This window comes from Nesoenas mayeri (genome assembly GCF_963082525.1).
Source record: "Nesoenas mayeri genome assembly, chromosome: 2".
In the NCBI taxonomy this organism is placed as follows: domain Eukaryota; kingdom Metazoa; phylum Chordata; class Aves; order Columbiformes; family Columbidae; genus Nesoenas; species Nesoenas mayeri.
The window spans coordinates 45,331,769-45,349,167 of NC_137543.1; the positions used below are offsets into that span (position 1 = coordinate 45,331,769).

Here is a 17,399-nt window from a genome sequence, read left to right on the forward strand (position 1 = left end):
GTGTGATGACGACAAGGATCATGACTGTGTCAAAGCTGAATTATTATGCTCTATATTATTATTTTTGACTGTTCAGAGTGTCTGAAGCATGCAAGACTGATAGAAAACTTCCACCACCACTTCACAAAATGCTTACAAATTAATTTATAGCAATTAAGTAACAGCAGAGTAGAATTAAAAGAACATGCAATTTGCATGCAGACAATTTCCAGTGTTTTTTCAGTCAAGTTTTTGAAGTCATTATCCACAAGCAACTGCTTAATTAAACATACAGAAATGCCAACCTTAGAATGTTCAAGGTAGTTGCAAAGTTATACGTACAACAACAACAACAAAACACGTGCAGTACTTTATGATAATGTAGTACAACTTCTTGGGTTTTTTCCCCCCTCCTTAAATCTCACTGTCATTCTTGTTTTTAAGAAGTGTCTTGCACCACAAGTGCGGCACAGAAGTTGCATTGCCTTACAGTACTATGTAAAATCATGTCCTGATTTTCCTTTCCATCATTTCTCCAATTATTTCTTGCACTTAGCTCCCAACATAATGACCTGTGTTGTGATGATGTTAACTAACTTAAATATTTATAAATACTCAGCATGCACAATAGAACCAAGGCAATATGTGCAATATTTTTCACTTAGACTCATACGTGAAAGTGATGAATCAACTTAGCATCCTCATTATCAACAACAGTGATGATTCATCTTTTTTGGTAATTATGTTTTGTCTAAAAATTGAAGAAATCAAAACAGATATTTTCCCGTAGTTTCTGCTTTGAGCTCATTAGATTTAAGAAACCATCAATATGCATGGGAACCATTTTCCAAAATTGTAAAGCCATGTAAGAAAACAATTCTCTGCACTCTTCTGATGGCCACTTAAGCAATCACAGAATCTTTAAACTGTAGGTAGTGTAAACCACCAATCAAAACTAATGTAAAATCTAGCTCTACTGTTTGCAAGGGAAAAAAAAATGTGGAAAATGAGACTCAAGTACATGTAAAGGTTAAAAATTATATGGGAATAATCACCCTCCTGCATTTTTTTTTCAGATTTGTTGCTTGTAAAAACATTGATTTTGTTGTTGTTTAAACTGACAATTTTATAATCTGATGTCTGGCTCACTGCTTTTTAGGCACATGAGAGTGGCAATTATGTCCTGGTTTATTTCCTTGTCCCAAGTTCATACTAATATTCTAATCCTTTGAAAAGTCTACATAACCTGATATTTTTAATCCAATCTTCTCTCACAAACTATGTAAGAGAACAATACATCTCTTTCTCTCCTCATCTCTTCCTCCTCTGATAACTACAGGCTGAGGCAGATGACAAAGCTTCTTAGTGCAAAGAGCTGCCTTGACCCTTCCTTTCTAAAACAGTAATTAAAAGCCATACAAAAACTCTTCTATCCTCCCAACACACCACAGGTATCTTGCATTGTAAGGATGATCATGTTAAGTCCTGTAAAGGAGGAACACGTTAGCCAAAGCTCAACATTTGTGACATTTCCTGGTATGCAGCTATATAATCTGGTTTTACAAGCAGCTCTATAAAACTGTTATATTGCTGTCTGTAATATTGTTAGTTCTTTACTCTATAGATGTCTGCAAAGAACAGAGCGCAAGGAAGTACAATGCTTTATCTGCAATTGCCACAACTAAATGGTCTTTTCTCTAATTCTGTCTTAAACACATAATGCATTATTAGACTGGGGTATCCACCCGCCTTCTCCCCCGCCCCCAAATGTCTGGAGACCACAAACTTAAATTGGTTCAGAAAGGGACTGAGCAAGCTATTGAAAGATAGAATTCATAATATCTCTCAGACTTAATATTGTCAATGCAACTTCTGGCTCAGCAGGCACCTAAATTGCAACAGATCCTCCCTTCTGCCACCACACAACATTTAACATAGACTTACACTTTTCTCCCAATACTATTATAAATTTGGGAGCCAAGCTAGATGAACCCCCAATATAATCCTGTGTCAGTAGTTCATGAATAACACTTTATTACTTTAGTGTTATGCACCTATTTCCAATTTCAGCCCACACCATTATACACACATATATGTTCCGAAAGGTGGCTGCAATTACACTACTTACCCCAGAAAGAAAGATCAGTATTGTGGATTTATAGTATTTACTCTTTTTGTACTGCTAGTTATACTGTCTTTCCATTCCCAGAGATCCTGGAGTGCTTCATATCCTAGACAAATCACTTCATTACTGGAACATACCAAATTCGCAATGAAACTCAGCATCACCGATGTTTTTAAGTAATAAAAATTAAAGATTTCCATTAAAAACAAACAAACAAAACCTTACCTTTGCACTTCTCCGTCACCCAATCAAGCAAGTTAAAGAAACCTAGTCTGTGAAGCCTGTCACCAGCTCACTCCAGGGAACCTAAACCTTTCCCTAGGCAAGTTTGGCTGCAGCCATCACCCTCTACAAAATCTATGCTGCCTCAAAGGCTCTTTGCCATCCCCATGTCTGTTCAAAAAGCTTTATTAAAAACATGAGGTAATCGTAAACAAGACTGAAAAAAACACCCTGCAGAAGCAACACAGAGCAACAGATGGTAAAGAATTAGAGCTACAAAGGGGACCTGCGGCACTGCACCAAGTGGGGACCCATTTGCAACATCGTGTTTTGGTATGTGACTTCTCCATTGCTCTGCAGAGAAAGCACTGAGGGTGGCAATGGACACAGGACAAAATTCATGCATGCTGAAAAGCCCACAGCACGCAAACATGGGAACAGCTGTAGGGGAATATACCAAGGATTATTGTAGCCCCTAACTTTTGCCTCCAACAATGATTAATGTCAGATGTTTAGGGAAGAGTTTAAAACAGGACAAGCATGTGGCAACGCTGCCACAGAACAGTCTCCCCGATTCCGGTTTGCGGCTTCAACTAGATGCAAGATCTTTGTATTTAATCCTTAACAGATTTGTCTTCCATGAGTTTGTCCAATTAGCTTTGAACCCATGTAATCTTCCAGCATCTATATAATCCTGTGGCAAGGAACTCCGCAGCTCATATGGTCAGATGAACAAACTCCTTTTTAATGTTGAATCAACCTGCTACGTTCACTTGATGTCTCCTAGATCAATGCAGTACCTAGTAATTTCATTTACTTTATCTATTTGTGACTCATGGGTTTCTTTCATGTCCTCTCCACAGCAAACTCTTCTTGAGGCTGAAGGTTTCTATTCTACAGAATTTCTTATCATGCAGAAAACATCCGATACATCTGATCACTCTTACCAACTTGCTCCAAAGCTTTTCTAATTCCACCACACCTTTTTTTCTCTCATGAATGACAGGACCAAAACTAGCCTCCACAAGTACAGCTGATGTGCAAACTTAATGGATTTTTAAAATTGAATTGTTTTTAGCAGCCTTTCAGAGTAGTTAAACCCCAACGCAAACCTCAATCCTTCTTGTCCATGACTGCTTTATGTCAGGATGAAGCTGTTCTGCCCATTGTGTTTGCCTTCACAAGCAGACAGTTCCGATCTGCTTTTCTCACTTAGCTTCAACGGTCCCATTTCCAGGTGTCTGCAAAATACCAACAAGCCATTTCCTCTCAGAAGCATCAAACTTCCCAGCAGCACCACCAGGATACCTTCAGAGGGAGAAAAGAACTTTCCTCCACCAGTGTAATGACAAGAAAAACACACAAAGAAACAAGAGTCATTGTGTGCAGAACACTGGAGAGGCTGCCACAATAGCACTGCACCAGTGAGACTCATGATGTGAGGAGCTGCTGCAGCCACCATATCTGAAGAGCTGCAATCAGATGACAGCATTTGGTGGCACAGAACTAAACAGTTGTATTAGGCAAGAGAGAACCAGTGAACTGAGACGGAGCAACGACCAGGTGAGGGTGAATGGGGACAAGCGACTGAAATAGTGACCATGCCTGGAAGAGGAGACAGAGTGGGAGGAGGATGACTGGGACTGAGTCAAAAAGTATGTCACTGTGCTGGGACTGAGCAGGGAATCAACAGCCAGGTGGAACAGCTTCTTCATGTGTCCAAGAAGGGAATAACAAAGCTGGGCTGGAGTTGGCAGTAGTGGAAGAGATATCATATAAAGTAACAGATTATGAGACTGAGGACAAAGACAAAACCACCAAGCAGTCAAGGCTGCTGCCCTGGTCTGAAGGCAAACAGTGATACACTAAATGGAAAAAAAAAAAAGCGTGGGAGCATGGTTATATGCAGCTGGCATTTACATGAGTGTGTGTTAACAGATTCCTGCAGAGCAGACAAAATCCTCTTTGACATGTTACAGTTACAGAGTTCTAGCCCATCGCTATAGACCATTTCCATAGAAAGGGTTAAGCAGTCACTAGGGTTATTAGTCTGGAATGTAAGTGTCCTGATAACAAAACAACTGTAAATCTGAATTGTCATCTACAGATGATTCAGAGGTTTGTATAGAAACTGTTTATCACAAAGCAACAGCAACAAAACATGACATAGACCCTGCCAAACTGGATATGAGAGACACTAAGATTTCACCCCACCCCAGTCCCAACTCATTGTCTCCAAGAAAGCCACCCCCCCAAAACAAAAGTTCCCACCTCCAAATTTCTTAAGTTTTATCATAAACATTCTCAGTCTTATTCCATTTGTTTTGCCCTCGTTTACTCCTCTTTTATCTGCCCAACATATTTCCACATTGCAATGGGAGTCAAGAACAAACGTCCTGTTCCCCATACTATCAAACTGCATTCCTTCCAAGCAAAAGATACAGTAGCATGACTTAAGAAAACCCCACAAAATAAAAACCCCACATAGCTGCCTCCTTCCATGCAAGATAAAAACAAGTACAGATGTACAACAGCTTCATCCACTAAGAGGGGGAGAAACACACTGGAAAAACCTTGGGGTTTTCATAATAACCCCAAGGTTAGTACAGAAGTTTTTAAACTTCCGTCTTCCTGTGTTTTCTAAGATATTTTTAATTTCTTTCCATATCTCACTGATATCTCAACATGAGCCGCCAATGTGTGCTCACAGCCCAGAAAGCCAACTGTGTCCTGGGCTGTATCAAAAGCAGAATGACCAGGACATTGAGGGAGGTGATTCTGCCCCTCTACTCCACTTTCATGAGACCCCACATGGATTTCTGCATCCAGCTCTGCAGTTCTCAGCACAGGAGAGACAAGGACCTGGTGAAGAGGGGCCAGAGGAGGCCACCAAGATGATCAGAGGGATGAAACACCTCTTCTACAAAGAAAAGCTGAGAGAGAGTACAGGCTGTTCAGCCTGGAGAAGAGGAGGCTCCAGGGAGACCTTGTAGCAGCCTTCAAGTACCTAAAGTGGACCTAAAACAAAGCTAGAGAGGGATTTTTCACAAGGGCAGGTAGTGATAGGAGAAGGAGCAATGGCTTTAAACTGAAAGAAGGAAGATTTAGATTAAATATAAGGAAGAAATTCTTCACCATGAGAGTGGTGAGGCACTGGAACAGGTGGCCCAGAGAAGCTGTGGATGCCCCATCACTGGAAATGTTCCAGGCCAGGCTGGATGGGGCTTTGAGCAACCTGGTCTAGTGGAAGGTGTCCCTGCCCACGGCAGGGGGTTGGAACTGGATGATTTTTAAGGTCCCTTCCAACTCAAACCATTCTATGATCTGTGATTCTATGATCTTCACAGTTCAGTAGATTCTACAAAGAGCCTATATATACAAATCCTTACCACCAAAGGAACAGTTCTGTTTTGGTGAAAAGTGACAAACTCTGAAGAAGATGAAGCCTAAATAAAGGGATAGTTGGATGATTTTTGTATACCTCATGTTTTACTTGTTCTACCAGGAACCGGTTTATCTTGGACATTTAAATATCTTCTTTTCACTTAATAGCCATTCTATAAGCAGTATTACACATGCATTTTTTTCCAGATAGCCATACATATGCGTTTCTTGCATAGCTGCCACAAACTCCTAGACCAGTAAGGGTCACTTGTGAGAAGATGCAAGCTGCAACTACACCAGGTGCCTTAAAAGGCCAAGAAACATTTTCTTCGCCACTAGATGCAACAAACATGCCTGGTAGTAAAAGAGCATTTTACTTTCCCTGATATATTCAGGCCTTTGCTTGAAACAAACCGGCATGAAGGGTTACAGGAGCAGCCACTGAAAGATCATGAAATTATTTTTAAAATAAAGTGACAACCTACGAGGAAGACTGAAGCAAAGGTTTTTAAAGAATTCAAGCTACTAGTGAATCTACTCTGTTCAGGTCTCCTTCCAGAACCACAGTATTTAGAAAGCACATATTTCAGAACAAGAAACGTTTAAGATTGGTCTTATGCACTCCACTAAAACTTCTCTTTCACCATTTCCTTCAAAAAGGATTTCAAACAAATTCAAACCAATCTCTCCTCCAATTTGGCCTGAGGAGTCTGGAGATACATATCTACAGGAATTAGTTATGAAGAAAAAGTTGGACAAATCAAAACCCAGCAGCTTTCTCACAGTCCTCATGGCTCTTTGCAGAGCGCAAAACTATTAGCAAATGATCCATAATGGCAAACAACAGAGATTCTCATTAGAGGTGCAGAAACACCTTCACTTTCTGTTAATGTTGTTAACTCCTCTGGCTTTATCCTTTTCACAGAATCACAGAATGTCAGGCATTGGAAGTGACCTCAAAAGATCATCTAGTCCAATATCTCCGCCAGAGCAGGAATACCTAGATGAGGTTACACAGGAAGGCGTCCAGGCGGGTTTTGAATGTCTCCAGAGAAGGAGACTTCACAACCTCCCTGGGCAGCCTGTTCCAGTGTTCTGTCACCCTCACTGTGGAGAAGTTTCTTCTCATATTTAAGTGGAACCTCCTGTGTTCCAGTTTGTATCCATTGCCCCATGTCCTATCATTGGTTGTCACTGAGAAGAGCCTGGCTCCATCCTTGTGACACTCACCCTTTACATATTTATAAACATTAATAAGGTCACCCCTCAGTCTCCTCTTCTCCCAAGCTAACGAGCTCCAGCTCCCTCAGCCTTTTCTCATACAGGAGGATGTCCACTCCCTTAATCATGTTTGTTGCCCTCTGCTGGACTCTCTCCAGCAGTTCCCTGTCCTTCTGGAACTCAGGGGCCCAGAACTGGACACAATATTCCAGATGTGGTCTCACCAGGGCAGAGTATAGGGTGAGGAAAATGTCTCTTGACCTACTAACCACTCCCCTTCTAATACACCCCAGGATGCCATTGGCCTTCCTGGCCACAAGGGCACAGTGCTGGCTCATGGTCATCCTGCTGTCCACCAGGACACCCAGGTCCCTTTCCCCTACGCTGCTCTCTAACAGGTCATTCCCCAACTTATACTGGAACCTGGAGCACTGCACTCCTGGCAGCACATGCCCATCTCTTCCCTGTAGCCTCTTCTGCTGAGCACCAGTCAGGCTACCAAAGGGAGACAGGTGAGACCCCCTTTCTTAGCTTCACATCTTGAGATGGAGGTCAGGGCCCTGATGGTGCAAACATACGTCACTTTGCTTCTCCCTAGTACTCCTGAAGCCCCTCTGCAGTGCTGTGAAGAGAGCTACAATGCCCAGAGATGCCAGGCCTGAGGAAACGCAGATGTGTGCTGCAGGAAAACTAACACAGGCCACTTGAATCTTGTTTAAATCACCAGGCAAACATGGGGGGGGGGGGGGAAGACAGCAAAGAGGGGGACATTTGGTACACGGATGCTGAGATAGCAATGCTGTCAGCTGTACCTAAAGTTGTTCCTCTCCAGAGCTGTGCAAGAAAGAACATTTGGCTCAGCTGAAGCCTTAAGTTATACAAAGCAGAGGGCCTGGATTAGCATGCACAAACAGCCTGGTGCTTAAACAACAGAAAAATACAGTCTGGGAATGACAGCACAAGGTCTAAAGTCTGTTTATGTCACTGTGGTAGCTCCTGTGATCCATCAGATTTTGTACACCCAGGACATGGCACACAGGAGTCGCCATTACATTTAGATAATAAGACATCTGGAGAATTTCACAAACTAGGCATAAAGAAGCACAGCTACCTCCGTGACACTCCGCAACACCCACAAAAGCAGACACACATATATGCAAGCACCTGCAAGTGTAGCAACCATGATCACAGAAACTTCCTTCAAAACAGGCACCATGGACTTCCAACATTTCTACACCACCAGAAAGACACTTAATGAGTGTCAAGACACTCATATGACTGACTGTGTCATCCTTGAGGAAGATAATGAACTGGTTCAGCTACACTAAGATTTGAACTTCTGTCTCTCAGAATTATAAAGAAAAGTCTTCCCAGGATGCTTCAAACCATCAAAGCAAGGAACATTTGAGCCAGTTAGGAATTAGCTAAATTAGCATCTTCAATCCTGATTTAAAACTAATCCTTGCAGGTGGGATGCAGCAGAAAGCAGCTGGTACACAAGTTAAGTTTTGTCTAGCAGTTCAGATATCAATCATTCCACCTTGCTGATATGAATGCAGAAGCATTTGTTTCTGCACCTCTATTAACTTGCAGTCTTTTGATTAACAGTCATGTCTAAAACCCCACCTGAAGAGCCCTGCTAGAAAAGACAAGTTCTACTCAGAAAAGTACGGTTCCGGTTTTTGGGGAAACAGTGAGAAGAGAGGCAGGGAAAGAAGGATGTTGCCCAGACTGGTTATGCTGTCTCCATCCTTAGAGTTTTCCAAGATCCAACTGGATAAAGCACTAAGCGGCCTTGTCTGATCTTGCACCTGAGCCTGCTTTGTGCAGGTTGAACTGGAGATGTTCTGAAGTCCCTATCAACCTGAATTATTCCATGAAGTGCACATTTAGAAATAATAGTATGCTTGTGGGTATTCTTGTATATATTCTAATAAGCTTCCTTCGGTAATGGACTGACAAAAATAATTGTTTGCAATAACATGGTCGTATCATCACCCTTTATCAGAGTTAAGTCATCAGTCTGACAGGATGACACAAATTCCATTTGCCATAATAATGATTCCCTACCTTGAGATAACCTATTTTAAATTCTGTTACACAACAATAGTTCTAGACTTAAATCTAATTACGAAGCAAATGATAGTTATAACTACCATTATAATGGATCAAGAGAGTAAGGACATGAAAGCAGGCCCAGAAATAACAGGAAAATCTTGGCCCACTCACCCTTTAAGTGATTTCTTTAGAATTTCATTAGGTGTGCTGAATCCCCCTCACAGAAGGACAGAGTTTGAGATATTTAAAGGCAACGTTAAGACAGCGATAAAGCCTTGAACTAAGCAACTGAGTGAACCTTATTTTCACAGATGAGAAGGCCTCAGGTAAAAGACATACACTGACATAGATCCATGCACATGAAGGACTTCTCAAATAACGTGTTCTTCACTCAGGGAAAACGCAAATATTAACCTTTTGCACAAGATTACAACAATTTTTGCAAAAGACTCAACAACATCACATCAGATCACCCACTGTCAGCACACATAGCCCACAGCACTGTAGAGAGCTGAGAACATGATGGTGTTTCATTTAACAAAGTTTTGAAACATATAAAATATGGCAATTTGCTTTTTCAGTTGTCTGTCAACATACAGCAAGATACTCTGGGCGTATTACCATTCTGTATTTATTTAAAAGAAATGAGTTCTTAACCTTGTGGCTTTTTGATGAATCTTCAGCCAAATTAGAAGTTAAGATGAGCAGACAAGCTTATTAGTGTGTTCTGCAATAAAGAGGGACTGCTGTAACCAGTTAAAACTTTATTAGTGCTACAGAGCAAGTACAGAAGACTACCTAATTCCTACACATTAGCAATACAAGGGCAAAAAATTCTCCTCACACCATTCTGGGATAAATCTCACTCGCCTTGCATATAAAGCAAGCAAATCTGGCTGCCCATCAGAAACAGATAAGTAGATTTAACATGCGTAACAAAAAAAGAAAAGACCATACTCTGTAAGATACCAAAATTATATACTCCAGAAAAACACTGGCCTACTTTAAGAGATTGAGTTACAGGTGTTTTAAGAAGGGATCTGAGTATGGAAGATGATGCCACTCAGTGCACAGAGCCAGAGAAGGTTCCTGCAGTATGGCAGGAGACATGAATTAACATACAGGAGCATTAAATTTCATTTAACGTCTAGTATTAAAACATTTAGAAGTTGAAAATAGCTTAGAGCTGAACAATTCTTATAAAATATGTAACTTCAGCTCATGAGACAAGGTCTCTGTGCAAGTCAGGCAAAAAATGGTCATTATCAATGCATAAAAATATGTTGGATCAATTCTGAGGTGATTACTTTTCTAGAAAACATGTATGCTTAAATATTAACCATTAATGTTAATTTTTATTTTAGCACCATAGTCTCCAAGAAAAAGTTCAAATTAAGTATCCACCACAGGCAACCTGAAGCAGAGGAACTCACAGAATAAAACCATCTGGTATCAAGTCTTGCCAGATCTTTGTCCTGCATCACCAGCTATAGGTCAAAGGAAAGTTAAAAATTAAAAAAAATAAGTCTCCCACCCCCTAAAAGTATACAAAATCAAGCATGACCACATCATATCTTGCACGTTTTCTTCAAAAATTCTGAATTGAACCAAAACCAAAAATAAGCTAACTACTGCTCACCACAAGACCAGCTTCAACTTGCCTTCCTCATTATCCTCTATCAAGCAGCTTTACACATCAAAGGCGGCGAGTTGATAGGCAAGACATAGTACAGGGACTTAGAACATAAACTGAATCGTGACTGTAGTTTTACAACCTTCAGATAAGCGAGAGTTTTATCTTCATACCAAAACAATACATGAAGTCTTTCTATGTAGTTAATTATCACTGAATAGAAGTCATTTTCAAATTAGATCTGTTGGTATGTACACAGGAAAAAAAGCCGCGAAGTTATTCATTTTTTGAGATTTCCCATTACAAACCTAGTACAGCCCTACCATGGGTAAATACTACCATAAAGATATTTTGGCAGCAATCCTAAACCTCCAGGACCTCTTGGTATTTGGCATATTTTGAAGTGGGGTAAAATAAATTTCATGGTCTTTTGATTATCCACACACTCCATTAGGTTCCGGAGATTTAGTAAATACCACAAAAATTATGATATAGCAACATTTGGCTTTTTTTCCTTCCCCTACTATTAACTAGGCAACATAATTAACAGGCCCTTTTAAAGAATACTCATACAGCAAATGACCTCCTATAGTGAACACTGCTTTTCTGTTCTCTCTTGGAAACCTCTCAATCAAACAGCTTGCCTGCATTTTTTTTTTCTAGGAAAACAGCATATCCCAAGTAAAGCAAAACTAAGACTGCAACAGCCACAGCAATTGCTGAGGATTTACCCTCCTGCATACACCAAATTCCCAGAAGAAAGTTTCCTGGTAAGGATGACCACCCATGAAAGCTCCCACTGCACAGCACTCCAGCTGGGAAGGGGAAAATGGAAATCTGCAAAGGCATCCTTAGATTCTCAAGGTAGCCATATCTTTTGTAGTAGCATAACTATTCTGGTTAGAGTTAAAAACTTTTACTAAAGTACAGTTACGTCTGAAAAAGCCCTCTCATGAGCACCATTTACTAATATGAATGTGTCTCATAACATTTATCCAACTGTCCATCTACCTTGGGGTAAGTCATGCTAGTACAATAAAAGCAGAACAACTTTTACTGCTTGCATAAATCCCAGGACTTTCCCAGGTTTATGCAGACTGTGTAGTCTCTTCTGTCACCCAGGACTGGAGATACTTTAAATCAACTCCTCACAAACCTGAAAAGTACTTCGTAGAATAGAATCATAGAATCATTTCAGCTGGAAGAGACCCTCAGAATCATCGAGTCCAACCATAACGTAACCTAACTCTAGCACTAAGCCATGTCCCTAAGAACCTGATTCTAAACACCTTCTAAACACCTCCAGGGATGGTGACTCCACCACTTCCCTGGGCAGCCTGCTCTAATGCCTGACAACCCTTTCTGTGAAGAAATTTTTCCAAATATCCAACCCAAACCTCCCCTGGTGCAACCTGAGGACATTTCCTCGTGTCCTATCACTTGCTGCTTGGGAGAAAAGACCAGCTCCCTCCATGCTACACCCTGCGTTCAGGTGACTGATGAGCCCTTGCTGAACTCTGAGCTACAGATGCTAAACTGCTATGGACACCTATGTGGTCGAGCCAGAAGCCAGGTCACGTGTGGCCACGGCATCATACTCTCTCACAGTGACTTTTAATAAAGAATCGATACATAAATTTAAACGGATTTAAGTAAGGCTTTAATCCGCTGCGGCAACAGCCGCGCCCGTTCCCATCTCCACCGCCGGCCGATGCGCGGCCCGTCTCCGCCCAGGCCAGCCTGCCAGCGTCGGCCCCGCCGCTCTCCCGCCCCCGGCAGCGCCGCGCAGCCCGGGTCGGCGGCGCCCTCTGCCGGAGCCCCGCCGCAGCGCCTCGGCACCGCCCGCAGGCCCAGCGCCGCCGGGGGAGCGGGCCCGGGGCTGCGTGTCCTCAGCTGCTCCGGGGCCCCGGGAAGCGCCGGCAGCCCAGACTCGCTGGGCCAGGGCTGCCTGAGCAAGGCTCTCCGGCTCCCTCCCACCCGCTCCCCCTCCAGCTGAAGCCTCCTCTGTGCCAGGTGAAAGGGACCTCTGGAGATCATCTAGTCCAATCCACCTGCTAAAGCAGGTTCACCAGAGCAGATCACACAGGAATGTGTCCAGGTGGGGTTTGAATGTCTCCAGAGAAGGAGACTCCACAGCCTCTCTGGGCAGCCTGTTCCAGTGCTCTGGCACCCTCACAGTAAAGAAGTTTCACCTCATATTCAGATGGAACCTCCTGTGCTTCAGTCTGTGCCCTCTGCCCCCTCATTCTATTGTTGGGCACCACTGAAAGGAGTCTGGTCCCATCCTCTTGACACCCACCCTTGAGATATTTAAAGGTATTAACAAGGTCCCATCTCAGCCTTCTCCAGGCTGAACAGGCCCAGCTCTCAGTCTTTCCTAAGAAAGATGCTCCAGATCCCTGATAATCTTTGTTGCCTGCCACTGGAGTCTTGTCAGTAATTCCTTGTCCTTCTTAAACGGGATGCAGTATTCCAGATGGGACCAGATCCTCCAAGATTGCAGGTGCAGCCAGCCCCCAGCACCAGAGGTGAAAAGTTAACTTCGCCTAGGATAGTGTCAAATCTCCAGCCTTTTAATACAAGTCATGGCGCTGAAGACACTAAATAAAGATCAAAATTTCTGCCACCTTTTATACTCAATACAACATGCCTTCTTTATAAATAAATTTATGTTTTCTACAATAAAAAAATACTACCAAGTTTTAGCTGGTATGATTCAATATCCACTGCTGCCCCTTTCCTGAGCTCTTCAATCCGCATCACCTTTCAGTGATGTAGGTGGTCCTGTAGTTAGTACCTTACATGCTCTAGTCATGATAGCTGGATTTGATATGGCCAAGGTCTCAAAGTACTGAAAATAAACAGATAACTCTCTCACCCACCACATTACTGGAAATTTGGACATCAATTTGCAACAGGCAGCCAGGGGCTGTAAAAAATCCAGATTACCGTATCTCCAGTGAGAAACCTACTTGCTTCATCACCTTTTTGTACACACATTAAAATCCAAGGAATTCCATCTAAATTTAAGAACAAACTTCCACACTGTGAGGGTGACCAAACACTGGCAGAGGCTGCCCAGAGAGGTTGTGGAATCTCCACCCTTGAAGACACTCAAAATCCAACTGGAGAGACTCCAACTGCTGATGCTGCTTTGAGCAGAGGGTTTGACTAGAGGATCTCCAGAGGTGCCCTCCTGCCTCAGCCACCGTGACTCAGTGACCACACTGCCAAGCTCCAGGTGTGGGACACTGCCTGGTTTTGAGGTTTGGCAGTCAGAGAAAATGCCTTGAAATTCTTGTGTACATAATTTCTTCTGAAGAGATGAGGTAAGCAAAAACCTCATGTTCCTCCAAATTAAATGCAATCAAATATTATAGTGGAAACTATACAGTAGAAATTATAGAAGAAACTTCTTTTTTCTTAACCTGAGTTTCTTACCTTACAAAGCTCATCATTCTCTTCTTTGACAGGCAGAGAATTAAGATTGTTGCAGGAGTCTGAGTCTGATATCTCCAGTGAGCTGTCATCTTTTTCTGATCCATCACACCTATCGGTAGAATCACTGTCCTTCTCCCAATCAATGAACTCTGGTTCATCTAAAATAAAAATATTTACAAAAATAATTTATCTTAATCACCATATATTATTCATAAGCATCGAGTCAAACAGAGTAATGTTACAATTATCCCTCACTTGGGAGAAAGTGCAAATTTATTTTTTACATACGTTCAACTGATCTTTACAATGAATTATTTTGTGATCCTGTCTCTCGTAAAAGCTAAATCCTACTAGCAGACAATAGAAGTTTCTGTGAAGAAAGATATATAAATTACATTTAAAGAAGTTTTCAAAGTACTGCCCACAAGAATGCAGTATATTTAACTGCTTAGGTAAGTAGTGGGTTTTTAATTTAGTTATTAGTTTTCCTAGGTTCTAGTTAGGCTTTCTTTTTTCCCCAATTGCACTGTATTTTCCAAGTGCACTTGTTCAGAGTTAACCGGTCTAAGCAAATACCTTGGCAATCTGGCACAGCTGAAAATTCGTTGTCAGTCAACATCTGCTGTAAGTGGTAACCCCCCCAGAGAAACTTAAAAGCTAGTTGAAACGTTCACCTAAAATACCACGGCTAAATACACAGGTCTGCATATCAAACAGAGGATTGTTTAGGATAAATTAATAGAAACAGGCACAAGAAGAAACTGAGTTTATGAAAAGAAAAAGGCGATAAACAAAGGTGGAGATACAGAACAGTCCTTCTACCATCCTCACAACCAGGTGGTGTTTAATGCCACTCTAAAACTCCACTCATACCTCCAAGGCTCTCCTAAAGGCAGTAGAAGCTGAGCTGCTCTAGCAGCCCCATCACCCTGCAGGTCCAAGTGCCACAGAGGAAGAATCTTGTTGTATTTTGTATAAATGAGCATATTCGGAGGAGGAAGGATGAAAACTCTTTTGGTTTTGCTTTTTTGCTTTTGTTAAAGTCACATTTCTAACACCACAAGAGAAACATACAGGGGAGAGGCAGGAGAGAAAGGAGGCAACTGCAGAATGCTCCAGGCATCTGTACAGACCCATGGAACTGCAGCAGCACCTTCTGGGCTTGGCAGTGCTACCATAGGCTAAATACCCAGTTTCTTCATGGGACTTGCAAACTCTGAAGTCACTCAGACAAATAAACACATAGCTCTGGTGTTTCTGCCTTTTCATGTGTATGAATGCCTTTCTAACTATGAGAAAGCTCCATTAGAAATTTTAAACACAGACATCAGTGACCAGGTAGCACAAAGAAGTCTCTCTTGAAGCCGTGTGGCAAGCCACGTGCAACTTGTGACAGCCATATCAATTCCTTAATAAAACACAAGACAATGTGTTTTATTTTGCCACGCTCAAGTACTAACACTATGTCTCTACAGGTGAACTTCACGTGAAAGGGAAATGTCACTTTTAAACACACTTTCTCAGCTATTATCCCCATACTTAAACTGTACATATATATGCACACACACAGAGATACATGCGTACAATACTGTAATTACTGTATATGATGGTTACTTGAAAAAGCATGGAAATTACAGTTCTTTCACTACCTGCTGCTTTCAATAATTGCTTTCCATATATTTTTGGGTTTAGAAGAAACACAGGAAATTATTGGACTTTCTCAATACCTTCAAGAAGATACATAATGCATCACAGTTTCTCCATTTACACAGAGAAACCAAATTTTGCTATGTGACACGAGTAAAACTAAGTCTGTGAATTGTCCCTTAAAAAAAGAGAATTAAAGCTTAAAACCTGCAGGATATGCTTGCAGGAAACAAGTGCAATAGAATTATGTTAATGGCAGGTTAGAAACATTACTGGTGAGTATTAGATTGCAGTCTAGAAAATGGAAAGTACTTCCATTTCCAAAACAAGAAAAGAAAATTACTAGGCATTATAAAATATAATGATCAGATACGTCAATGACACTGTTAAATCCATGACAAAAATATGGATGAAAGAATCAACTCACAGTGGTGTTTGAACACTGCCAGACATCCAGGATGTCAAGCCTAGTTGTAATACTTCAGATCTGGCTGAAGTATTTCAAAGCTAACCTGATTTATTTTTTTGGAAGTAGTCACTGAAAATACTTTCTAACAAGTTCTAATACAAATTAAACACTCTCCTAATTAACATTTATGTAATGGAGCACACAAGTAAACATTTTTCTGTCTTCAGCCTCACTTTTAAATCAATTTCTCTCCCCTCTGTCATCCCCTGCTCCATGAATTAGAAAGCACGTCCTAAGAACAAAACTCATGGTTGTTCGCATCATGCAGCTAAGAGGAGAAGAAAGGAATACTGTGTATTGAAATGAAAACTCCCATCACAGAACATGATGCTATCTGCAGCTGCAAAGTCTGCCACAGCTAGGCAGCAGAGGCAGAGAGCAATATCACCAGCAGAACAGGGCAGGCAGAGAAAGCTGTTCACAACCCAAGTATCTGTGCCACAGCACAGAGAAGAAAGTGGTACAAATAAACTATAATATATTTAAATGAACTGACATGCACTGACATGCTTTACTCTATGTATAACCTGCCCAACTACTTTATTCCGAAGTTTAAAATTTTTGTACATAATTTATACTAAGAGCTATTCCATACTCAGATGAAATTCAGGATAAAAACACCAATTGATTTAACTGAAATAGGATTAGATCATGTCATTTTGTCAGAATGACCTCAAAGAATTTTCATTACAGCACTTGAAGCTGACAGAAGGTTTCTTGTGTTTGAACTTACCTTCACTACTACTGTCCTCTAACAATAAGTCACATCTGCTAGGTGATACCTCTGTTTTGAAAGCATGACTTTTTTTGCTGTGTAACCTTGAAATCAGTGTTTTACTTTCATCATCTGAAAAATCACTGCCACTAGAGGTCCATATTATGTTCTCAGCCTCCTTAGAGCTTTCAGCAGCAGCAAATCCTATTAAAATGAATTGTAAGGTGTTAGATTGTTACACAAATATGATATTGTTAAACTTAAACGTCTTAAAAATTAAACTATTATTTTCGAACTGGAAAAAAAAAAAAAATAGTTCTGTCACCAGGCATCAGACATTAATACTGGAACATGAAATCACACGTATTTCTTATACATACCCGCATTATTTTCCTTTTGGTTCTCCACAATAAATGCTAATGCTTCTTTTTATACAATGAGTCTGTCAATCAGTCCTTCAGCAGAGAGTAATGCCTGTCTGACATACAGTCCTCTACATACAGTC

General features: G+C 41.2%; 1 protein-coding gene across 1 annotated transcript in view; it reads right to left on the reverse strand.

Moving 5' to 3' along the window:
• SPIDR (scaffold protein involved in DNA repair) overlaps window positions 1-17,399 on the reverse strand; it is a gene marked incomplete at both ends in the record, with an annotated part of 211,942 nt that overhangs the window by 184,283 nt on the left and 10,260 nt on the right. The window contains 2 exons of the mRNA XM_080364135.1: window positions 14,064-14,221; window positions 16,913-17,098. Coding sequence (XP_080220261.1) covers window positions 14,064-14,221; window positions 16,913-17,098 — 344 coding nt within the window. The remainder of the gene's footprint in view (window positions 1-14,063; window positions 14,222-16,912; window positions 17,099-17,399) is intronic.